Source organism: Pteropus medius, unplaced genomic scaffold (genome assembly GCF_902729225.1).
Source record: "Pteropus medius unplaced genomic scaffold, Ma_sr-lr_union100, whole genome shotgun sequence".
Lineage (NCBI taxonomy): Eukaryota > Metazoa > Chordata > Mammalia > Chiroptera > Pteropodidae > Pteropus > Pteropus medius.
In genome coordinates, this window is record NW_024342471.1 from 10,510,336 (window position 1) to 10,536,162 (window position 25,827).

At 38.8% G+C, this 25,827-nt stretch overlaps 1 protein-coding gene across 1 annotated transcript in view; it reads left to right on the top strand.

Annotated features, from left to right (window-relative positions):
• The window catches only part of CTNNBL1 (catenin beta like 1), a 138,550-nt gene that overhangs the window by 57,500 nt on the left and 55,223 nt on the right, over positions 1–25,827 (top strand). Inside the window, exons 6-11 of the mRNA XM_039864308.1 lie at positions 1,693–1,786; positions 4,464–4,555; positions 10,112–10,184; positions 10,421–10,479; positions 11,958–12,106; positions 25,550–25,731. Of these exons, the coding sequence (XP_039720242.1) occupies positions 1,693–1,786; positions 4,464–4,555; positions 10,112–10,184; positions 10,421–10,479; positions 11,958–12,106; positions 25,550–25,731 (649 nt within the window). The remainder of the gene's footprint in view (positions 1–1,692; positions 1,787–4,463; positions 4,556–10,111; positions 10,185–10,420; positions 10,480–11,957; positions 12,107–25,549; positions 25,732–25,827) is intronic.

Sequence of the window (25,827 nt, forward strand, 5' to 3'; positions counted from 1 at the left end):
ATTTTAGCTTTCCTCCATCCCGATGCTTCTGTTAAGTCTCACCAAGAATGAGTAAAGAGGCCTTATTTCAAGACCATCCCTCTTGCCATTGTTCCATCCTCAGATTCAGTTTGGATTGTTCCTGTGGAGTGCCTTATACACAAGTGCTCAGGAAGTGTCAAACTGAATGAGATCATTTCCTTCTCTCTCCTTTCTTTTTTTTCTCCCTCACCAAAGTGATAGGATATGATGGGCAAAAATAGTCTCAGAGTTGGTCACTTCTGCCACAAGCTTTGTGACTTTGGCCAGGCTAATTAACCTTCGTGGACCTCTTTTCACACCTCTTTTCCATGAGGATTACATGAGAGTAAATGGAGCAATATATATAAAGATCCATTTATAGTACACAGAGTGTTTCATCAATTTATTTAAATTTAGCAAAATTTTCTGAGCATCTGCTGTCTATAGCAGTGCTCTAGACTTTGAAGAGTATATCAAGATGAATGAGGGTGCGGGGCCTGTCTTAAAAAAAACTTGGGTTTTTCTTAGCCTCTGGGCAATATGAGCAGTGAATAATCAGGTATCAAAAAGGGTAAAGGGCTAGATTCTAGCTGTCTCCTTAATTTTTAAACCAGACTGAGGGTAAAGCATGCATGCCACATATTTTCATTTAATCTCTAGAACTTATTTCCATTTCCTAAGTGAGAGCACTAAGGCAATGAGAGAGAGGATGGATGCACCATAGATACACGGCAGATCTTCCGATACAGATTTACTTATTGGCTACTGCTTAGAAATCTATTACCAGATAGATAACCACTTCTTAATTATTAGATGTTTCCTTAGTTGCCTTGATGTGCCTCAAGGCTACCCAAGGTCAGTCTCCCTTCCACACACGTTGTGCCAGAAGGTAGTGTGAAGTAGCATAAGCATCATTTCACCTAAGAAGGAAGCTTGGCTTTTGCTTTTGCTGCCACTGCTCAGTAGCTGTGTGGTCTTGGCTAAGTCATTAATCTACTGAATATAAGCTGTATGATGTGGCTACTGAAAGTTTACTATAAAGTGTCGTGTGAATCAAATTAAATGAAAAATATAATTGCTCTTTATGCATTAAATGTAATATAAATATAAGGCATTTTATTATGTTAATATTCTTTTCTAGAAAGGTTTAGAAATTCATTAGAAGTAATAGTTTCATAAAAGCATGGAAAGTTAGGAATATTTTGAGTTTAACCCTAAATTTTGAAGCCAGTGTAAAGTATGGCTCGTAAACTTACCAACTAAACAGCTCTTGGTGCTGTGGTCTGGAAGCATGCTTTTGACTTGAATGAACTGTTGACCTGACTTAAGATGGCATTTATGTAAGGCGTTTAAATACTAAAGAAAAGTAGAAAGAACGCCGGACTTGACTTCAGGAGGCCTAGGTTCAAGTGTACTAGTACTGTCATTCACTCACTTTGAAACCTTGAATTTTATTTTGCCTCTTTAAGCTTCAGCCTTAAGTCGAGGATAACGATGCCTGTCCTGTCCTTGCCTCAGAGTCACTTCAGAGCTCAAAAGAGATAATGGGATGGGAGAGCACCCTGTAAATCATAGGCGGCTGATTATTTACTTTGTTCATTCAGTGGAGAATTGAGTGTGGGAATGGAACATTGGGGAGACTGTTTTGTGACATGTATCCCTCTTTTTTTTTTTGCTTTCCTGTGGCTGAAGGTGGACGGGCAAGTGGTCGCGCTGCTTGTGCAGAATCTGGAACGCCTGGATGAGTCTGTGAAAGAAGAGGCGGACGGCGTCCACAACACTCTGGGTGAGGGGAAGGGTGACCGCCGTCCCCTGAGTTTGTGTTTGTTTTGGGGCTTGGCGTTCATTTCCCTTCCTCCTTCATAATAGAGCCAATGGCAGTAGTGTTTTCTTTCCTTCTGCTCCCAAACCGCCTTTTCGGAAATGAAGACCCTGAGTAAATTTCATATAACTGCAGCTTTGGTTTGTCTGACAGGTAATAAAAGCAGAAATTTACCTTCCTGGACAAAGACTGTCGGCTCCTTTTCACAGGCCCTTGCCTCCAACAAAAGTTAGGATGAAGTCTGAATAAAGTTGTTGTTATTATTATTATTATTATTTTTGCTTTGGGAACTTTGTATATTTTACAATTTTTTAATCTCCTCATATTGGTTTTTCTTCCCAGTTCTCTTCAGTGGGACTACAAACTTTTCAACAACAGTGTATGTTTATAGGACCTTTTATTTGTAAAAGAGATAGTGTTTCTTTCTCTTTTTATATGTAGTTTGCCATGTGAACTGCGAGTTGAAATATTGCTGTTAACTTTGCTGCCCCTTCATCATATGTTCATTTAAGTGAATTCCTCTGCAGTGTGTCTGCTTCTACACCTCCTCTTAGAATCTCCCCAGTCTCTCCTGCTGCAAAGTTGCCGAACCAGCAGCCTATTTAAAATCGTGCTTTCGGGTAGTCCTCTTTATCACCGGTTGCCATTGTATAAAACCGTAGGTGACACATCTATAAACAAGGCTTGAGAAATGAACGAGGCCCAGCAGAAGCAGAAATTTTGATGAGATTAGATTTTCTATCAGCCCTTTTGTGTCTGCCACAGATTTCTCTTACAGTTTTAGACTCTCTTCCATGAGGATTATCATAAAGAAGGAGGAAGACATAGCACCTAGGGAGTAAGAGGAGAGAACACAATAATCTCTAATTTGGGGGTTGGCTTTAGTCTAGAGCCAGAATTCGGCATTACCATCTGTTAGCCTAACGCTGAATTTTGCTGAATGGAAAGCTTATCAAAAGTCTGAACTGACTGTTAATTAAAAGGGCCTGAGGTAATGGGAAATGCACCAGCCTGGCAATCTGTAGAGATCTGTCTGGTTTCAGCTTGGCCACCTATAGTCATCCCTTTCTCCCTTGTTAAGAGCCTGTTGTTTGTCAGGTACTGCGCTAGGCACTGGGGTGGATGAAGGATGAATCAGGAGTGGTTCTCCTTTTGAGGCCGACTGATGGGAAAGTCTAGAATGGGAAGGAGAGATAACACAGGAGGACAAATGGCATAATAGGAGTCAGCAGGCAGCACTACAGAAGTGCAGAGGAAGAGCCTCCAAATGGCCGGGTAGGAGCCAGTAGGCAAGGGGCTGAATATGAAGACAGGTGCATTTTGACAGAAATGTAGGAAAGACCTCGGGCAGGGGAGTAGCATTTGCAAAGCCACAAATGAATGGGCCTGGGCTTTGGGGAAATAATTGAAATGTACTGTGGGTGGGAGGTAGGAGTGGTGGAAGGTGGGACCAGAGAATTAGTTTGTCCAGATTATGCAAGACCTTGTAAACCATGGTAAGATGTTTGCTTTTTATTCTAGTGGACAATAGGAAGCCATCTAAAGTGTAAGTAGAAGAATAAGAATGACTTGATTAAAATGAATAAGTTGATTTTCTTAGAAAATGTGAGAAAGTAATTTAAGGTGTTATAATGATCTTCATTTCTCAGGGGTCTCATTGCTACTCTGCTCCCAAGACTTTTATTCTACTCCCTGAGGGGGCTGCCCTGTCATTCTTTAACTTGCCATTGGTGAGACTGGCCTGGGCAAAGGAGTGAGGAAGACGATGGAAGGTGGAGTGATTTCTTCATCCCTTCCTCTCTCAAAACTCAGACTCGATGTGTCCTGGGCACTGTGCTTAGAGACACGAACTCTTGTCTGCTTTGTAATAACATATCCTGGGATGTGGAGCGGAAGGGGCCCTGAAGGAAAGGAAAGCATTGGATGTACTAGAATGGGACGATAGGTGATTTCTTTTAAAAATTTCCCCCTTTTTAGTATTATGTCATGCAATAACTTTTTTTTTTTTTTTTTTTTTGCCTCCTAAATTTTCATTTCTCTATTAAGTAGCAATTTGGCTGTTGTAGGAAATAGCAGGACCAATTATGTTTAATTCTGAGTAACTGACAGTTACCTCTGCCAGCCTGACCTTTCCCCTCTATGCATATTATTTTGTTCAGTTAAGAAGATCATGCTTACTTCCCTTGTAAGCCAGACAAAAAGAATTGAAAATGGGTGAATCAGGAAAGGAAGAGACCCGGAATTCACCGTTCCCCGTTTTTTTCCTAAGGCTTCTGTCTAGCCCCCTGTCTCTTTAGTCATAGGTCTCTGGGACTCTAGTATAATGAGGACTAAGAGGGTCTTCTTAGGTAGGTATCCACCCTTCTGTGTGTTCTGCTCTAGTGTTGTTCCCTACTAGCTCAGAAAGTCTATTGCTTATTTCTTTCGTGAATTCCATCATTTTCAGTTATGAGTTTTACTTGAAGGGAAAAAAAAAACCCCATAGTGTCTCCCTGGTTAATCTAAAAATGACAACACAGCAGCTGGCTGGGAACAGTACAGGAAAGTGGGAAGAGGAATAAAATGCCTGTCATGGGAAGCAGGCTCGTTGCAGATGGAACAGAGTTGCCTTCCCAAATGACTGTTGTCTATCTCCCTTCAGCTATTGTGGAAAACATGGCTGAGTTCCGGCCCGAGATGTGTACAGAGGCTGCCCAGCAGGGTCTTCTGCAGTGGTTGTTGAAGAGGCTGAAGGTGAGTTTGCCTTTGGAGATGCAGTTCAAACCCCTTTTTCTCTGGACATGGCTCATGCTGAGTCTTGGCATAGATTTTTATACCCACACTGTATGATCTAGTTTGCAAATCTTTTGCAAACTCTTGCCTCTTGCTTTGTTTCTCCTCTTTCGTTTGTTTTAAAAGAAGATGTTTTAATAGCTTTTAATAGCTCTGAAAATAATACAAATATGTAAATACAAACAAATTCATGTGATACAGAAGCTATAAAACTGAAAATAAAAGTTCCCCTCTGCTGATTTCTTCTAGTTCCACCTCCCAGAGGCAGCCACTGGGAGCAGCCACTGGGAACAATATTTTGTCTGTTCTTCCAGAAATTTTCAGCATGTAGGGAGAGAGAGAGAGAGAGAGAGAGAGAGAGAGAGAGAGAGAGTGTGTGTGTGTGTGTGTGTGTGTGGTGTGTGTGTGTGTTTCATACAGAAATACATAGTACTTTTTAAAGCCCCTTATCCTGGCCTGATCTGACGCTTCCATTTCTCAGTTTGAAACATTGGCCTTGTTACTTTTCAGACATCTCTTTTACATACCCCCTGCTCTGCAAAGGTCAAAATTATTGTGACCCCTGTATCTGTCTTTGTTCATGCTCCTTCCTCCACCAGAAATGACTCCTATCTTTCTCGTGTATTTCTAGATTATACACGCTCCTTATTAACCAGCATATATCCCTAGTCTTCCATGTGGCCTCCATCATTTTTAGGATTGAAAGGAAATTTGTAAGTTCTGTTGTAGATAGAAAATGTTAAATCAAGACCTGTAGAGATTAAGCGCCTTGCCCAAATTCATACAGCTAGTTAGAGATAGAGCTGGATCAAGACCTAGGCCTCCCGACTTTCCTCATGCACCCTTTCTAGAGCACTGCTTTGCCCAAGGCCTATACTGCCTTATTTCTTTTCCAAATAGCAGCCATTTTACTTTTTTCTTACTAGTTCTCTTGTGGGAATTAGCAGATCTGGGTTCTAACATATACCCATAATAGTATGACACTTACCCTCATGGAACATCTTTTCTTCATCGCCTAGCTGACTTTTCATTTTATTATGTGTGCTCATCGTCTCTCCAAATATCCTTAAACTCTTTAAGAGCAAGGACAGCATATCCATCATATTTGCATCTCCTCCCGATTGTTCTCAAGGTGTGGTTCCTAACCAGGTGCATCAGAATCACCAGGCAGCTAGTTAGAACCCACACAGTGGACCCACTGAATCTGTCCAGCTTGGGGTGGAGCCAGCAATCTGTGTTTTAACAAAGCCTCCAGGTGATTCTGATGCCCGCCCGCCCTAGGTTATTTATGTTTACATTGCTCGATAAAGTCTTGCTGTTTAACTGATCATCCCATGTTTATTCAGTGGTCCTTGAGTAATTCTTAAGTGAGGAACACATTCGTGAGTCTTCTTTCTGTGCTGGTAGCCTAGCAGTGTATAGCGATACTCATGGATTTCTTCAGCCTCTAAATGAAACTTCACTAATTTGTGCTAATGAGGATGAAAACTATTGCAGACGATTGCATTAAATGGTTTAGCAGGTAAGCAAATAACAGTGGTGTGAAAGGCACTGCGGCAGAGTTTATTTTTTTTAATGAGAAATGTAAACTTGTTAGGATATTTTACACTATTGAAATAACACTGAAACCAAAACTTTTATTTTTTTTCTTTTCTGAGGAAACAAAATAAAAATTCCCTTTTGTTTCCCAATTAAATCAGTGCTTCAAAAACAGTTGCACAGTCGGCACATGAGCTAGTGAATTGAGAATTGGCTGCATTATACTACGTGCACAGCCAGTTGATGCTAAGTCCCTTGCCTCTTCTAACCAGGAGCTGGGATTTTGCAGGGCACAATCTGCTTTGACAGTTGTACAGGGCTGTAGATGTGTCTGAACCTGCCCCATGTGTTCCAGGAACCGGAGGTGAGCTGCAACAGTAACCTGCAGCTTCTGGCTGTGGGTGGTAGCATGATTATCTTATACTTTCCAAAAAAGCAGCAGCTCCCAAAAAAGGTGAAGTTTAATTTTATTCAAGGCTAGTACATGCTGAAGACAAACCTATGCTTGACTCTGTAATTACTCTGACAGCTGAAAGATTTAGCATCACCAGGCTCCTGCATGGAAGGGTGCCCCAGAAGTTCCAGATCCCATGGTTAACTTTGCCAAATCTAAGAGACCATACCTGCTAAATGAATTCTCCTTTCTCTTAATTTTGACTAAATGCCCTTGTAATTTGGCATTTTGCTATTTTGCAAGCGTGGAGGCTGTCATCTCTGGCTGAGATTTAAACAGAAATAAAACAACTTCCTTGGTGATTTTTGTTTTTGGCTAGACATGGAAGATTAGTCTCCTTCCTTCCTACTTCACCCATAGTTTCCCACAGTTTCTTTTATTTCTTTTCCACTAGATTAAAATATTTGGTTGTCATCATCATCATCACCACTACTAAGTTTTCCCCATCTAATGTGAGTGTCAGGTATCGGCTGTTTATTATGTGCGAAGTGTTATTTTGGATACCTTACGTATGTTACTTTTGATCTTCACAAACAGCCTTCCAAGTGGGCGCTGCTCACCCCAGTCTATTAGATGAGCAAAGAATTCCAGAGAGGGTTTGCCTTCCCCAAACCCCAGGGGAAGCATGCGGGAGAGCCGGTGACAGCCGGGCCTGGGTTATCTCCAGAGCCTCCCCCTCTTGCCAGGCTACTTCCCAGCTGTCGCCTCTTTGAGGCTCAAGCATTGCAGCCCTCAGCGTTGGGAAATTATGAGGCCTAATCATTTCGACTTTCTGATTAGAGTCTCATGCCAATTTATCAATCAAAGGACCTATATTTTAAGAAAAAGTAACGAACTTATCGTTTTGATTTTTAAAAATTTATTTTGGGCAAATTGGAAACTCCTTGAGGTGTCACACAGCAAAAGCTGGAGATTTTCTGGGAGAATCAGGAATTCTCAATAGAGGGGAGTCAGCTATTGGGTGCCTGTTATCTATATACTGGTTTATTTAATGTAACCACCTCATGAGGAAATTATTTATTTTCACTGAAGAGAAATTGAGTTAGAGAGGCAGAGTGATTTGGCCTACTATGTATTAGGCGCTTCCATATTATTTAATTCTCATAGTAACTGCAAAGAAGATGTTATTTTATTTTCACCATTCCACAGCTAAGGAAACTTGAGACTAAGAAATGTTGCTGGGGTCATAGGTGCCCAATCTCAGTCCACGGTGCCATTAGTGTCTCAGGAATTTTGTTTTTACAGCCTCCCCGTGCCAAAAAGGACATAACAGTCCCATGTTTAAGTAGTTAGGTCCAAACAGTTTAAAACCTATTTCTGTCCTAACAAGTTAGTAGTCATTTGTAAAATAATGCACATGAATTAAAAGAAAATGGATTTTCTTTCATTCTGAAAGACTACAGTTACTTACTAATAGATGTGTGTGCTTTTTGAGTTCTACACAATCTTGGACTCAGGTTGAACACCACCAGCCTCATTCTTATGCCACATTGATTTTCACACAGTTCTTTTATCACAGCAACCACCAAAAAACCAGCTTCATAAAGGTAGGATGTCACAAAAAGAAATGTACCTGGAGCTAGTAGTTAATGCAGTGTTCAGCAGATGTCAGATGTCACTGTGCTTTCCTTCGAAATTGAAAATAGCCTGTGGTGCCCCCTGTGAATTCAGTGTGATACCTCAGATACTTTGGCACACAGTTTGGGAACTACAGACTGTGCCACACAGGTAATGCATGCTTATGAGTCAAACCTAGGTGTGTCTGATCCCAGATCCATGTCCTTTTTTTTTTTTTTTTAATGCAACCGTATTAGTTGTTAACATTAATTTTCATTCGGTGTAATATTTTTTAATGTTATAACAATGGGCAGTGTTCATGTCAAATTCACCTTTGTTTGCTGTCATGTTCAATTCTTTGTCTTGCTTATAGCAGCTGCCCAATAAATATTTGTTGGAAAAAAGAGAAGATCTATCCCCTACCTTGGAGACAAGTTTACAAACTCAAATAAAGGACAAGAGGCATTGGAACCACAGAAAAAGGCTATTGCTCTAGTGGCCCGATGTCTTTGGCTTCTTTCAGTTAAAGATATATGTCGATGTGGCTTAAAACATTTAAAATAGCAATGCTTGTAACTTAAATAATTTGAGTAAGTAATTTTATTAGCAAATGTTTGATTGTGGTGGAGGTGCTCACCCCTTGGGTTTTCACTTTTGTGTTTTGATTTTTATAAAATTTTTTCTTAAAGTAAAATATGCCACAGATTGCATTTAAAGCTTGGCTATCATACTGAATTTCTTGAAACGAGGCCTTAAGCTTGCCCAGAGAATACACCTTACAGTCAGCACACGTAAGACCTTGCATTTACAGATCTTTTAATCTAAGATGGGTCATACCTGGTCAGCCTTCTGAAACCCTGTGGGGTGCATTTAGGCTTGACGAGGAGGACGTGCACAGAAAACTGAAAAGATGCTGAGTGTTGCTTCATTAGTGGCCACTCTTCCTTCTTAAGTACAAAATCAGTATCCAAACAGAACTGTGAATGGTGCTAAGATGATGGAGGTGTAGCTCCAAGATAAACACTTCCCCTGGCCTTTCTAGGTATAGATATTATTTGTCATTTCAAAAACCTGGGTAGGTGGTAAGTCTGCTGCTGATTGACAGTTGTCTTTGTACCTGCATTTTAAGGATCGAGAATACGGTAAGTTAAAACACATTGATAAAGCTTGCTCCCTTCTGCACCTTTATTCAAGTGGCATCGTTAATGGTGAGAGAGTTGAGTCTTGCTACTGAAACAATAACGTGGACAGCCATGAAAGATAGTCTCTGCAGTAGGTACGTCCCCTCTGAAACTCCCACGTCGCAGAGCATGCAGCAGGGAAAGAATTGTGGGTAGTAATTTGGGTGTTAAAATATTAACACATTTCTGCATATTTAATGTGGTTTCCTTTTTAAATAGTAGGCAGATTATGGCACACAAGCAGATAGGTTTATGATTTCAAATTAAATTTTAAGCATTAAAAAAATCTGAAAGGAACTACTTTGTCATAAATACATTCAACTAATCTAAATAAGAACTTACTTCTTTTCAACTGCTCTGATGTATCAGCTAATTTACAGATTGATTTTATGATTATAACTTGTGAACAAAGCTTCATGATGATTTTAGTCTTGAAAGTTCAAAACCTTCAGTCATTCTTCTAGTTCACATTTGAGTATGTACTGTGTGCTAGACAGTAGTCTTTGGACTCAAAATGGGGAGTCTGGGAGGGCTTCACAGAGAAGGTGACATTCATACATGGGACTATGAGAGCTATTGTGTGCATCTGCTTTTTATGGTTTTACTATGTAGTACCCGAGTCTTGTCTCTTGAGAACAGAGACAGATTTTTAACCCTTAATCTGCCTTTTTTCTTTCTAACTTCTACTTTCTCTCTAACTCAGGTCCTAGTACTTGGAAAAATTCATCCTGGGAAGAGAAGCAAGGGCCCTTAACGTTTTTTCTCATTTCTCCTATTTCCCCACAGGCAAAGATGCCTTTCGATGCCAACAAACTGTATTGTAGTGAAGTGCTGGCCATATTGCTCCAGGACAATGATGGTGAGGCCCCCTCTCAGTATTGACATTCTGTTAGGATAGGAGCCAGGCTTGTTTCAGATCATGACAGCAAGCTCTCTTGCCTTTGGCATCCCCTTGCTCTCCCTCTCGCTCTCTGTGCAGCTTTTGTACTCTGTCAAGCTGTATTGATTTTGTTTGCTGATGTATCAGTGTTAGACGGCTGTAAAATCTGACAGTTAGCTTCATTTTTTTTCTTCCTCTATTTTTTCCCATTTTAGAAAACAGGGAATTGCTTGGGGAGCTGGATGGAATCGATGTGCTTCTTCAGCAGTTATCCGTGAGTAATTCTTACGCTTCCTGTCTACCATGAAGAAACATGGCCTGCTCTAAATGGGAGGTGGAGCTGGAACTTGTGGGAGGGAACAAGCCATGTGATGCAGGGCGTTTGGAGTGTGTGGACAGTTTTGAGGTTATATTAGATGTAGTTCGCCTCTTTTTCTTATTTGCTCTTTATGACCAAATACTACTGTGTATCTGATATGGACTGGACTTCCTTTGTCTTCTGATATTTGTTAACCCAAAAGAGGTGTGCTTCCTGCTTAAGTGTATGTTTTGGGGCCAAGAATATCAGTTATTTATAAGTGTCCCACTTCCAAGATTTTTCACTTCCTTTTCTTTTAATCTGCCACTAAAATGGCATCTTATTCATTTAGAATCCAAGAAGTTCCAGTGCAGTGGGGTAGAGGCCACAGAGGAGGATAGGGAAGAGTGTGGTACTGGAGGCTGGAATGAGAAATTGGAAATTGCCATTTGTTAATCGTAAGAAATATAAATCCAGTTGCAATGTTCTGCTGGCATTCTGAAAATACTGTTCAGATTTTTTTCTAACAAATCTCATCTGTGCTATTCCAAAAACAAGACTGGAAATAGATCATTTGGATAAAATCTTGAGAGTGTTGGGAGTGTCTGAGATGTCAGTTTGCATACAGCTTCTGTCTTGGTGCCAGCTGCCTGAGTGGCTTGGCCTCCACCCCCAAAAATAGAGTTTTGGAATATGAATCTGTTTTCAGTTCTGGGAAGGTGCTTAGTCCTGTTCCTGCAAAATTATTGATCATTTTGTAGTAGACTGTATGGGTATGCATATACTGCTAAAAGGCTTTCCTCTTAATATGCCACATATATCTCTGGCAAAGACAAGACTTCTGTTTTAAGCTGTTCTCATGATTTAGAGCCACAGCTGCCATGTAAGGCAATTCGGTAGCCCTGTTAGATAGGAAACTCTTCCTTATGTTGAGCCAAGATTTGCCCTTCTGGATCGTGGGTTTGTTTTTTTTTAGAAGAGGAAGAAATGGGTGGTGATTGGTTGGGCAAATGGAGGGCTTTGGGGGTAACTGGCAAATTGTTTCTTGACTTGGATGGTGGTTTCAGGCGTGTTCACTTTATTCATTTAGCTATAAATGTCTTTCATGGAGTTTTCTATATCTGTGTTATACTATACAGTAAAAAAATTTTGGTGGTTTTTTTTTTTTTTTTTTTTTTTAATCCACCTCCTTGGAACTATGTCTCACTCACGGACCCAGTGGTCAGTTGAGTGTTTTAGTGTTTTGCAGAACTGACAACCATTTATTTAATATCTGTGAATCAGAAAGCCCAGTTTCTCTAAAATGAAAACTGATGAGAATTTTGTTTGGTAAGCTTGTTTCCTCAATTGTAGGGCTATCATGATGACAGGCAGGCTTTGGAAATTGTTGAGTGCTGGCCAATGAAAAGACATTCTCTCCTGACTCTGTGCTTTCTGATGTCTTTGCTTCACAGGTATTTAAAAGACACAATCCTAGCACGGCTGAGGAGCAAGAGATGATGGAGAATCTTTTTGATTCACTCTGTTCCTGCCTAATGCTCAGTTCCAATCGTGAGCGCTTCCTGAAGGGCGAGGGTCTTCAGCTGATGAATCTCATGCTCAGGTATGTTTCTTGCCTCCTAGTGCTCCATCTTTTTTGCCCAACTCCTCTCTGTCATCCCGGATTCAAGAACATGTAGTTATCGTCTCTTATTCCCTTGAGTTTCCTGTATATGTAAACCTCTAGAGTCTTCCAGGGTATATGTGATGTTTTCTAAAGTGAGAGTAGATGAATAAAACGTATTTTTTTTTTTTGGTCTGTTTGTGCTCTGTTGTGTCAGTTGGTAATAGGACTACTGCAGAAATGTCTTTTTGCTCCTTCTCTTAGTGTGTTCGTTTTGGGAAATCTAGTTATTAACTTCTAAACATGTCCTATGTTAATTTCTAAACTTAGCCCAATTTTCTTTATTTCCCACATAGACCTATCTATGCCATATGTTTATCTGTATTTCTGCTGTTGACAGCAGAATATTATTCATATTTTTCATTTACACATATTTTTCATTATACATTATTTTCAGTAATGAATTGTGCATATGCTATGTGGCTAGCATAGGAAATATGAAAATGTACAAGACAGTTCTGTAACGTTTCTTCATAGTACTTATATATCTTATTATTTGTGTTCTAATTTCTTAAAGTAGTTAAAGTGGATATCATGTTCGTATGTTTTACAGAATCCTAAATTTGGAAGTGAATAGGAGGTAGCTTGTCAATATCTCTTTTTGACAAATCTTGCTAGGAAGGGGAGTAGAGAAATGGGAGGTGGGAGGTGTAACGGGGATGTGGTATAGGTCAAGGGACAGTTTTTTAAGTTGAGAGATACTAGAGCATATTTGCATGGTTGGAAGGCCCTAATCATCACTGAATTATTCTTTATGAAATTGAACCAGAGTCTGTTGTCTTGAAACTTCTATTCACATATGCTGAAAACTCTTAAACGATTTGACAGTTTTTAAAATAAATTCGATATGTATCTATTAAATAAAATTTAGAATATAGATATGCAAAACTACTCTTAAAACACTGGTAGGACACTATATTGAGTGCTGGGCTTATACAGAAATGAGTAATATAGGATTCTTGCCCCCAAGGAAACAAACATCTCTGTCACCTAGACACAACCCAATTTTGGGTATCTATCCTTAGTCTTTTCTTCTGTACTTGTTTTCTTATTTTTAACAGCTTTTTAGGCCTGCCACATACGTAATCTTCTCCACTGTTTCTTTTTAAACTTAACATGCTGTTTCCCATGCTGTGACATAATCTTCTTCAGAGTTTTCAGTAACTGCATAATGGACTCTAAGGCAATATAGCTTACTTAGTATTCTTCTGTTGTTGATATGGAGGTTATTGCCGATGTTTTGCTATTATCACCAATTCTATAATGATCATTTTTGTGCTTTAAACTGTTTTTTGTATTTAAGATTATCAAGATACGTGTTTCTAAAATACATTCTCTTTAAAGGCTTGTGTAATGTTGGGGAGGGTGGCATGGTATAGACCTCTTTTTCCAGTACATCTAAGACTTTGGACTGATTGAAAATCTTTGAATTGCTTTAAAATTTTTAAAGTGCAGAGAGGGGCATTGAAATTATTCAGAGACCTTAGTGTTCAGCTGATTTTTGCGAGCTTTCCTGTCTTGAGTCTTTTGTTTGTTTATCTCCTTTACCCTTCTAATTGCCTGTCCTTTTGTTGTAATGACCTATCTTCTCTCAAGCAAAAAGCAAGTAAAGAAGATGCATTTGGCTTCCTGGGCCTTCTAACCTTAAAAACTATACTCTGCAGGGACTTTTCCCTTAGCTTCTTAAAGGTCTGAACTGCCAGTGTCTTTGGATGGTTGAGTGCAAATATGAAGTGATATATTCCTGTAGCATATGGCTTGGTAATGTGCAGCAATGGGGGGCTGAATAAATAACCAGAAATATGGATTATTCAAACATGAACGCTGAGATTCTGGGAGCCTAATTAAAAGGAGCTCCAAAAGACTTAGAAACTATACCTCTCTAGGATCTCTAACTTTTCATTTTTGAGGGCTAAAGTTACTGTTAGATTAATTCTTCTGCAGTAATTAGCTATATTAGCAGATTCAGCATTTCCTTTTTTCTCTTTGCCATACTCTTTGTTCTGTGTTATTTTTCTTCTTCAGACTCCCAAATAGAAAGTTTAATTCGGAGGGAATTTTTTCTATCTTGCTAGATTTGCCCTTTCTGATCTTCTAGCAAGAGCTGCCAAGTTGTTCTCTGTCTAGAGAGGCCCATTCAGGACTAGGAGGCTGTAATGCTAGAAGTTCAGGAAAATTTCTGTGATTCCATTGCCCCTAAATACTAATCTTTACTTTGATTCTGGCATACATCAAACAGTTATGAAATGCCCACCTAGAGAGGTGGCAGTACGGTATAGCGGGGAAGAAGAGTTTGTGAGTTGAGGTAAATGTGCATTTGGAACATGGCTCTTTCACTTACTAGCTCTGGATACTGGGTGAGTTAGTCTAACCTTTATGACCTCTGACCCTCAGTTTTTTTTTTTGTCTGAAAAGTGAGAGTAACAGTGCCCAATTTGTAGGGATTTTGTGGGACTTTGCTATGCATACAGTATCTGGGACAATTCTGCAACTATTAAAACACCGATAAGGTACTGAGTGGCTGATGAACAAGGCAGGATTCCGACCCTCAAGAAACTCAATAGCTAGTGAAGGGAGGCCGACATTAAATAACTAATATAATTTAATTTGTTAACTATTAAGAGGAACTATTAAGTGTTAATTTTGCATGTCTCTGCTCTGTGAAATTTTTTTAACATTCCGATTATTGTTGGGGAAAGGTCATCAACGAGATCATTTATGTGCACACATTATCACACACACATACACACACATATGCATGTACCCGATTTAATGCTTCACCTTTACCGAGACATAATTTACATACAATAAAATGCACCCATTTGAAGTGTACAGTTTTAATTTTGACAGATGTATACACCTTTCCTTTCACTACAATGAAGATATAGAATAGTATTGTCCAATAGAAATGTGAGTGAGATGTGTAGTTTTATACTTTGTAGTAGCCATAGTAAAAAGGTTAAAAGAAATTAATTTTAATAATGTATTTTATTTAACCTACTGCATTAACAAGTCATCATTTTAACATGTAATCAGTAAAAAATACTATTATTGAGCCATTTTGTCTTATACCATTTGAAATCCAGTGTGTATTTTACATTTACATCTCAATTCAAAAGCTAAATTTTTAGTAAAGAACTTGATTTATATGTAGGTTTCATACAATTTACAGTTAAAAAAGTAGATTTCCATACCCAGATTTTTCCGAACTTACTTCAGTGTTGCCCAATGACTGAAAAGAGCATCAATTTTTAAGTTTAAACAAATTTATTTAAATTAAATTTAAATTTTAGCTCCTCAATTGTATTAGCCACATTTCAGATGCTCAGTAGCCGCATGTGGCAGTGGCCACCGTATTGAACAGTGCATATATAGGTTGCTTTTATCAACACCCCGCCCACATTCCTGGATCCCTTTTGCAGTTAGTTCCCACCAGTCCACCCCTGACCCCTGGCAACCACTGGGCTTCGAAGCAGAAGCCAACACAAATGTCTGCACTTCAGTTTACCTCTGTTAGGGATGCTCGAAGCTCTCAACCATCTTCTTCCATCATCCTCCTAGGTGTTCATTTCTTAAAACCTTTAAACTCAGTTTTCAAAAAAGTCCTTCATGCAGATTTGAAATCTCCAGCTTTCATTTCCAGGGCCTTTTTGGAAGTGTAGTATCTCTCTGCCATTACCTCACAGGCCTTTCCTGGAGGTTTATCCTCCCGCCCAGGTGTTACTTTAGTTGTCAGGTGACTTTTTTCATTCCTGTGTTAAGAGTGTCTGGATTTCACAGTGCTTGGCAGAATCAATAAGGGAGAAAAAAAGCTATTGTTTTCTTCTCCCTCTGCCAAAGGACAGATGAAGACGTTTTGGAAAAGAGGAAAAGACTGTTGAGGTGATATTTAAAAATAGAACTCATGCTATGAAAAAAGCAGCAGGTATCCAATCCTAGAATATAGAAGCCCCTCCAAAAGGAATTTCTCATTCGGCCATAGTGTTTTGATGAAGAGAAAATATAAAATGAGAGTGGAAAGCGAAGACCCTCTGGGGCAGTGTAGACCTGTATACTGAAAGGAGGAGAGAACCAGAGTTTCTGGTGGAGAAAACACTGCTTCTCGCACGTCAGGCAGCTGGGCCTCAGTCTCTTGGTTTGGGAGTCAAGAGAGTATTCGGATGGTCTTTGCCTAGCAGCAGACTTAAGATAGGAACGTGAACCACATGGTATTTTTGTAGTCAGGGACAGGTGAAAGAAAAATAAAATTTAAGAAAGTCACAATTTGTTGTGCAGCTTAACAGAGGGTCCAATTCACAGAAATTAACTTCTACTTCTAGGGAAATGGCTGTTTTCGAATTTTGCAGGAAATGAGGCCTGAGTCCCCTGGATTGAGACTGGTTTGCCATTTTCATGTTCCAGATGTCTCTCTTTGGTAAGATGGTTGCTACAAATAGAAGATTCCAATATATCAGGTTTAATTATAGCTTGTGCTCCAAATCATTTGCTTCTTGCCACCACAAAGCACTTTTTAACTGTATGTCCTTGTATCAAAATGGTTCAGTGTTTTTTAAGAAACAACAAAGCCAGTGGGAGACAGAAGAATTACATTGTCAGTTTCCTTGAAAATGTTGACATGAAGCTTATTACTTCTGTTGTAAAACCCTGTTCCAGTTAGAAAGAGAAGAGACCACTGTGATCCCAAGGGATGTGTGCAAATGCAGCTTGGGGTTGTATAGCAGAAATACGGTGAACTCATCTTGGTTATTAACTATATAGGCCAAAAAAAAAGGGAATGGAAAGAGGAGGGTACATAGACATATCCATTTCAGGAACCACCAATTTCCCCCCCACCCTGAGGTTTTACAGTAAAATTTTCTTTAAAAAAGAGTGTCTCTGACAAAAGAAACAAATAAAATAGTGATGGTATACCATCTGTAAAGAAAGACTTTGCAGGCCCATTCTGGGCTGTGAGCTTGTACCAAACCATATAGGTAGGTAGGCCAGACTGGGGAATTTTTTTTTAACCTTGAAATTTTATTTCCTTGTGTTTTACCTTTTTCTGTATTGGTTTTGTTCATAATGAACATGTGAAGGTCAAAGTCTGTTGCATTTTTATTCTCATGGTCCTTTACAGCAAGGGTCCCCAACCTCAGGCTGCGATACAGCCCTTGCTTGGCCTGTTAGGAACCAGGCCGCACAGCAGCGGTTGAATGGCAGACTAATGAAGGAAGCTTCATCAGTACTTGTAGCCGCTCCCCAGCGCTGGCATCACCGCCTCAGCTCCACCTCAGATCATCAGGCATTAAATTCTCATAGGAGCACTGGTCCCTGGTGCCGAAAAGGTTGGGGACTGCTGCTTTCCAGAGTAGTTGTTGTTATTGTTATTGTTTTTTTAAGAGCTAGGGCCATTCTTCTGACCTTCAGTCTCAGGATTGTACTACAAAAGCAAAATAATAATACAAATCTTTTAGAAGTCAGCTGTGCTTTCTAATGGGGCTATATGCAGTTTGTGTTTCAAGCTGCACACACAGATCTTGCTTGTTGTTTGTCTAACAAGCGTTCCCTTTGCCTGTTCACTGAATATTACCATTCTGTCTTAGATGGCTAATAGTAGTTTGCACCTGTTCTCTAGGAACCAGATAAATGCTTCAAAAACACAAAATAATCCTTCCAGCAGCCCTCCAGGCTGGCGTTACCTCTTCATACATTTATGAAAGTGCTGTGGCTGAGAAGGCAGATTAAACTGAAGCAAGATATCACCTGGCAGGATATGGTGTAGGACCTGTTTGCGCCCTTCCAGCAGACATCATAGCTATTCATCATACCATTATCATTAAATTGCAAATATTTAGAGTGTACAATCTGATGTTTGCAGTATTTTTTATTATGCCATGTTTATTTTTAGGGGGCTTATTAGCTCTTCCTCTCTACTTTTTTAGTGGTTGTTTTCAGGTTTATGGTATACATCTTTAACTCAAACCAGTCTATTTTCAGCTGTTATTATATACCTGTAGTGTAAAAACCTTATAATAGTAAACTTTCATTTCTTCCTCTTGGTCTTTGTTCTGTGGTTGTCATACATTTTATTTCTACATATGTTATAAATCCCATTATATATTGTTCTTTTTGTTTAAGGGGTCATTATCTTTTAAAGAGATTTTTTAAAATAGGAAAGAAGCCTTTTATATTTGCCCAGATTTGCCATTGCCAATGCTCTTCATGCCTTTGTGTAGATCCAGATTTTCCTATGGTATCAGTTTCCCTCTTCCCAGATGATTTCCTTGAGCATCTCTCGTAGTGATGGCCTATTGGTGATGGCTTCTGTCAGCTTGTGTATGTCTGAAAACGTATTTGCCTTCACCTTTGAATGGTATTTTCACCAGATACAGCATTCCAGGTCAATAGAGTTTGTTTGTTTGTTTGTTTGTTTGTTTCCTCCCTCCCTTTCAGTACTTTAAATAAGAGTGTTGCTCCACTGTCTTCTGGATTGCTTCGTTTGCAATGAGAAGTCTGCTGTTATTCTTATATATGTTCTGTCTGTAATGTGTCCCTTTTTTTCTGGATGTTTTTGGAATTTTCTCTTTATCATCGATTTTGAATAGTTTTATAATATGCCTTACTGTAGTTGTCTTCATGTCTCTTGTGTTTGGGGCTCATTGAGCTTCTTGGATCTTTGGGTTTATAGTTTTCATCAAATGTGGAAAATTTTCAGTTATTATATTTTCAATAAAGTTTTTGTGCCTATCCACCTTTTAGAAACTCCAGTTACATGTACAGTAGGCTATTTGAATATATTTAACCACAGCTCACTGGCGATCTATTTTTTTTTTCGTTTTTTTTCTTTCTGTGTTTTAGATACTTTCTATTGTTATATATTCAAACTTATTATTCTTATGCAGTCTGTATTCTGCAGTTACTCTCATCCAGTCAGACATTGTATTTTTCTTCTCTAGATACTCAGTTTGGTTCTTTTTTTTATGCTTTCCTTGTTTCTAGTTAACATGCTGAAGCTTTACTTTCTTAAACATATCAAATACAGTTATAATAACTATTTTAATGTTCTTGTCTTCTAATTCTGTCATCAATGTTATTTTTACTGATGATTTTTCTCCTCTTATGGTTAATGTTTTCCTTTCTCTTTGAATGCCTATTAATTTTTTACTAAAATTCAGATACTGTGAATTTTACCTTGTTGGATGCTGGATTTTTTTTTTTTTAATCCTTATAAATATTATTCAACTTTGTTCTAGGATATAGTTAAATTACTTTGAAATAGTTTTGTTCCTTTTGAGGCTTACTTTTAAGCTCTGTTTAGTGGGACCAGACTAGCCTCGAGTCTCTGGCTAATTTTGCATCATTACTGAAGCAATGCCCTTCTGAGTACTCTATCTGATAAACTGTGAATTCACAAGGTTTTTCCACTGCAGCTAGTGGGAACAGAAACTGTTCTGGCCCTCAGTGAGCTCCAGGGATTTTTTTCCCAATTCTTTCAGGTGGTTCTTTTCTGTAGCCTTGGTTAGTTTAGTTTCCTCACATGTTCTAACCAGTACTTACCTGAAGACTTGAAGGGGACCCTCTGCAGATCTCTGTGCAGCTTGGGACTGGAACTCTGCCCGGTGAACTCCAGCCACATTGGTCTCCCCAGACTCTCCAGTATGTCTCCTCCCTGCTCTGAGGCCTAGAAACTCTCCAAGCTGTCAGTTGGACTCATTGCATGTGTTTCCCTCTCTAGGATCACTATCTTATGCTACCCAATGTCAGGTGTCTGAAAACCATTGTTTTGTATATTTTGTCCTTTTATTTGTTGGGGGCAAGGGAGAGGATATAAATCCAGTCCCTGTAACTCCCTGTGGGCCCAAAGTAGAAGTCCAGCAGTATATTATATACTTTTTAAATACTTTCTAAACTACGTTTTCTTACTATTTACTGCTGATGAATATAATGCAGTTAACTTTTGTGTATTGATCTTTTATTAAGCAACTTCCCTGTATAATGTATCAGTCAGGTTTTGTTGTTAAAACAACCCCTGGATCTCAAGGACTTTCAATGACAACTGTTTGTTTTTCACTCCTGCTACATCTATCACTGGCCATCTGAAACTCTGTTCTACATCTTTATTTTGAAATTCAACAAAGGAGCAGTGTTTAATGGAATATGACTCTCATGGCAGAGAGAAATGATTGAATGATGCAATAAATCTTAAAACTTCTCCTCTGAAGACACATATACTACTTAGGCTCACATTTTATTGGCCATAAAAAGTCACATGGTCAAGCCTGATACCTCTGGTGGGAGGAGGGATGTATAAGCAGTGATGTATTTGAGCTGGGTCATATAGGCTCACAAGAGCCGATTGTATACATCTTTTTCTACCACTGTGGTTAGTGACATCACATTGGTAAATCAGCTGTGGTGGGAATAGTTACACCATGTGAATTGTAAAACACAGTAAATCAGCACTTTTTTCCAGGAAAACTAGTTAATCTTTTAGTAGCAAACCACTGGGCGTATGCCTCTTTGGGGAGTAGCAGTACATAGTTGGGAACAAGATTATTTTCTATCACATTTTATTTTAATAATTTGTTAATTTTGTGTGTGTGTTTAAATCTTACTAGCTGTGACCTACCTAGTACAGTATTAAATAGGAGTAGTGATAAAGGATAAACTTGTCTTCCCCTGGTATTAAAAGGAATATGTTTTACCATTGAGTATTAAGTTTGCTTTGAGTTTTTAGAGATAGCATTTATCATATGAAGGAAATTTTTTCTTTTTCTGATGTCACAGATTCACGTTATTGATCAATCAGTGGTATCAAATGCTTTTTCTGCATTTATCAAGATGATTTTTTTAATGTTAATATAGTGAAATGGTATTAAATGAATTATCTGATGTTAAACTAACCTTGCATTCCTCGGATAAGGCCATCTTTTTTTATGTTTTCTAGGAGTCTGCATTTTACTTAGGAATTTTATATTTATACTTTTGAATGAGATTGGCTTGTTATTGTACTCTCTTGGAAAGGTTTTCATATCAGCGGTTGTTTTTGTTTGTTTTAGCTTTATTAAATGAGTTGAATAATGTTCCTTTTTTTTCTGTAGAAGTTTAACTAAAATTAGAATTATTTCCTTCTTGAATGTTTGTTAGAACTTGATAGTTATGCCTTCTGGCCCTTGAATTTTATTTGAGAGAAGATTTTTAAGAACTGATTCAGTTTTTGAATGGCTATAGACCCAATTGGATTTTTTTATATTTTTATTTTTCTTGAGCCAGTTGGGGAAATTTATATTTTCCTAGGAATTCGTCCATCTCACCTGTTTTTGCAAGTGTTGGCATAAAATTGTTTTTCATGTTCTGTTTTTAATGCCTTCTGTATCTGTAGTTTTGTCCCTTTCTGTTCATTCCCATTATTGTTTATACATGCCTTTTCTTTTTTTTATTGATCACTCTTGCTAGAGATTTTTCAGTTTTATTGGTCTTTTTAAAGTACCAGATTTGGACTTTGTTGATCCTCTTTATTAGGAGTTGGCAACTAAAGTCTATGTGCCAAATCTGGTTAAGGCCTGTTTTTCCATGGCCAGCAAGTTAAGAATGGTTTTTGTATATTAAAAGTGCTATATATATGTAAAAACTTGCACACACAAAGGAATGATGCCACTGAGACCATATGTGGCCCATGAAACCTAAAATATTTTCTGTCTGGCCCTTTATATAAAATTTGCCAGTCCATACTCTCTAGAGTTCTGGTTTATTGGTCGCTGGTTGTTGTTTATCTTACTTTACTGTTAGCCACGCTGTAAGTAGTTTCTCTGCGTATCTAGCACACCTTAGTGCTAGAAACAAAAGTTTTAACCTCTATTTTATGTATTTGTTTCCTGGCATAGGCAGTCAAGCAGTGATTGGTGCCAGTAGTTAATGAAAAATGAATGAGAATAGAAATTGAAAATTAAAAAATTATGTCTAGCAATATAGAAGACCACCAATATTCTATTTTAGTGGTGAAATGTTTCTTAGCATCTCTCAGAGCACCAGTGTTCTTTGGCACTATAATTTGAGAGCACCTATGAACTTAGTCATATTGATCTCACTGTCTAATTCATAGAAATCCTTGAAAGTGATCTTATATTTTAGGAGCTAAAAAGAAGTAAACTTTATCATGTACCTTGTAAAGCAAACAAAAATGACCTTATCCAAGTTTCTTACCAGGATTAGCTTATGGTTCATAGTGTCTTTTAAGGAATGCCTTTACTTATTATTATTCTTTTTTAATCCCTTAGTCTTTAGGCCAGAGAGGGAGTGGACTTTACCCTTTTACTTGTCCTTCAAATAAGATTTCTCTAGGGTTCCATCCCTCTTTTCTACATATTCTGTACCCTCTCAGGGCAGTCTTATTCATACCACTGATTAATTTACTACCCATAGATTTAATGATTCTTTCAAATTTTCCTCTATTTTTCATCTCATTCCTGGACTGCAGATCTGTAAGTCTAAGTTGGACATCACTGCCATGTCTTACAGGCACCTCGAGTTCGATCTGAACCCAACCCTTCTTATTTCTGGTCTACTATTACTTTGCTTTCTTTTCTTTCTTTCTTTTTTATTTATTTATTTATTTTTTTTGCCAATCTCTCTGCCTCTGATACTGCCCAAGTGTAATCTTTCTAATACACAAAATCAGCAGGCTTTGTGCTTTTTTGCTGCCCCTCTCGCTCTTTCTGTTTTGGGAGTACCGTGTACCACTTCCCTGAATGTACCATGCTTACTCGTGTCTTTGCGTGTGCTGTTGTTTCCTGTGTATGAAATACCCTCTCTCGTTTTGCCTTTCTGAGAAAGACGTCCAGTGAAGCTTGGTTCAAGCATCATCATCTCCTTGTAAAGCACCCCTAACTCAGACGCAGTCAGCCCTCCTTCCTGTATTCACATTCTACTTTGTATACACCTCCACTGTAGCACTTGGCTGTTCTCAGTACATCCATCTGCATATCTGTCTCCCCTATGAACTGAGCTCCCCAGAAGCATGAGCTGTGCGTTTTTACATCCTCAGCTTAATACCTGGCACCTGTTAGGTACCTCATAAATATTTGATGAAAGAACAAATTTAAAAAAAATTATACTCAGAATGCATATTCACTGCAAAAGTGTTTTTGTATAATAAAAAAGGAAGAAGCAGATGACAACAAGAACAGAACTTCTCTCTCCCCATTCTTCCTCCTCATCAGATGGTTCACTTTGGCAGAATAAGGAGCAGTAGATGACTCTCAGTCATTTCCACAGCTACCCACTTTTATGGAGGCTTGCATTCACATTGGTCCTGGCATGTTCAACAACTTGATGGACCCAGACAAGACTAAGATAAACTGCTTGTCCTCCAGTAGAATAAATATTTCAAATAAAGTCAACCCAAGAAAGTCAGGCCAAACAGCTATTGATTGCTAAAAGTCTGAACTTAAGCCCAATGAATATTCCAAAGTTCACCTCCATGCAGCTCGCCTAAGTGGTGATCAATATGCAATTACTACCCAGCTTTAAATATGTCTCCCACTGCCTACCTGAAGAAGGGTTTTACTTTTAAAATCTTTTATTAAATTTGCTTAGGTGGGAAAAAAAGAGACTTGGCTAAACCAGAGTCTTTTACCTTCAGTATTTTAAACCAGCAGTCCCTAACCTTTTTGATACCAGGGACCAGTGCTCCTATGAGAATCTAATGCCTGATGATCTGAAGCGGAGCTGAGGTGGTGATGCTAGTGCTGGGGAGCGGCTGCAAATACAGATGAAGCCTCACTCGCTAGTCTGCCACTCACCGCCGGCTGTGCGGCTTGGTTTTTAACAGGCCATGAGCCAGTACTGGTTAGGGACCCCTATTTTAAACAATTCCATGTTATTTGTGAAATGGTTTAAATGTATGCTGAATGGTCACTGAGGGCATCCTGTTAACATGGCTGTCATTCATTTCAAGAGGCCTTTTTCTGAGTGACTAAATGAGGATATTATATCTCAGTTTCCTAAATTTCTGCTCACATGATTATCTGCTCTAGTCATAACCTTTATAAATTCAGGTTTATAAAATAGGTTACTTAAGTCCAGTTGCAGTGAAAACAAGTATTTTTTTGTCTAGTTTCCTCTTAGAATTTCATCTTGATGCATAAAACACCTTTCCTGCTGAATTTAGAACCTTGTTTACCCTGCTCCTGGTATTTAAGATTTCATGTCTCACCAATACGCCTTTTTCATACCGTAGTCAGAACCCTTTGTCATTTTTCACTTACACTGTTGTCACTGCCCTCCCTGCCCCGAAACTCTGTGTCCCTTTATCACACTTCTGCCAGATTGAGCTTTCTAAAATGTACCTATCCGGTACCCTCCTCTCCTTTTTTTTAACATTTTGTGGCTTCTCCACATCTGTGACATGGAACCCAGATTCCCTGACAGCACACCTAGGGCTTGCCATGACCTGTGCCTGCCTGCCTCTTCTCAGTCATCTTCCACCATTGGCCATTCGAAATGATTTCTAGTTTCCCGAGTGGCGTGCTCTTACAAGCCTTCTGTGCCTTTGCACATGCTGTTTGCCAGTGTCATCGCTCTCCCTTCTCTGCCTGGCAGATGCTCATTCTTCAGACTCAGTCTGACGTCACCTTCCATTTGACACCATCACTGACGTCTCTCGAATAAAGTTAATTATCTCCACCTCCTTGGACTTAATTTCCACTGCCTCAGACTTTTGAAATTATTTGTATTTACCTGTCCTTCAATTGCTTAAAGATAGGGAGCTTATAATTCTGAGCAGCTAGTACAGTGCATGCTGCACGAAGGCACATTTCCTTTCAAACTCAGTAGTTGTTTTGAATGTCATGTGTGAGTATCTTTGGACTATTTTGATTTATCCTGCAGCAGAGGGAATAAGGGTAGGAATATTCCAATACATTCTTTATATTTGAGGATGGCACTAAGTAAGATAACCAGCTATCTCAGTTTACCCAGGATGTGCTATTTTCAGTGCTAAAAGTGGAACACTCTCATGTAAACCAGAATGACCTTTGGATTCAAGGGTGAAAAAAAAAAATCACCTTTTTTTTTCTTGAAAATAGTTTATCTTTTCTAATTCTTCAACCTTTGCTATTGAGGTAACGCTTCATATAGAATTGAATGTATTACCTTTTGTGCTTATCTTTCTGACCATAAGGTGTTCATTTTATTATTGGCTCTCCTAATTGTTAGCAGGTGTTTAAGAGTCCATGTAGATAGACCATTTATAATAATTATCTCATTGGTGGACATTTAAATTTTTTTCTTTATCTTTATTCCATTTTAAAGAGTACTATAATAAATACAGTTTTAAAATTATTATTATTAAAGACTAGAACATCCCCATGAAATGCCTCATGTGGAAACCTCTTTCGTTCGCAGAGAGAAGAAGATCTCGCGGAGCAGTGCCCTGAAGGTGCTGGACCACGCCATGATTGGACCCGAGGGCACAGACAACTGTCATAAGTTTGTTGACATTCTTGGTTTACGGACCATCTTTCCCCTCTTTATGAAGTCTCCCAGGAAGATCAAGAAAGTGGGAACCACTGAGAAGGAACATGAAGGTAGGAGTCACTGGGAAAGTCAGCCTAATTTAGCTACCTTCGGAGAAATGGGGGACATGAGAGCTCCTTTGAAAAACTCTGATGTGCAGTCGAAGG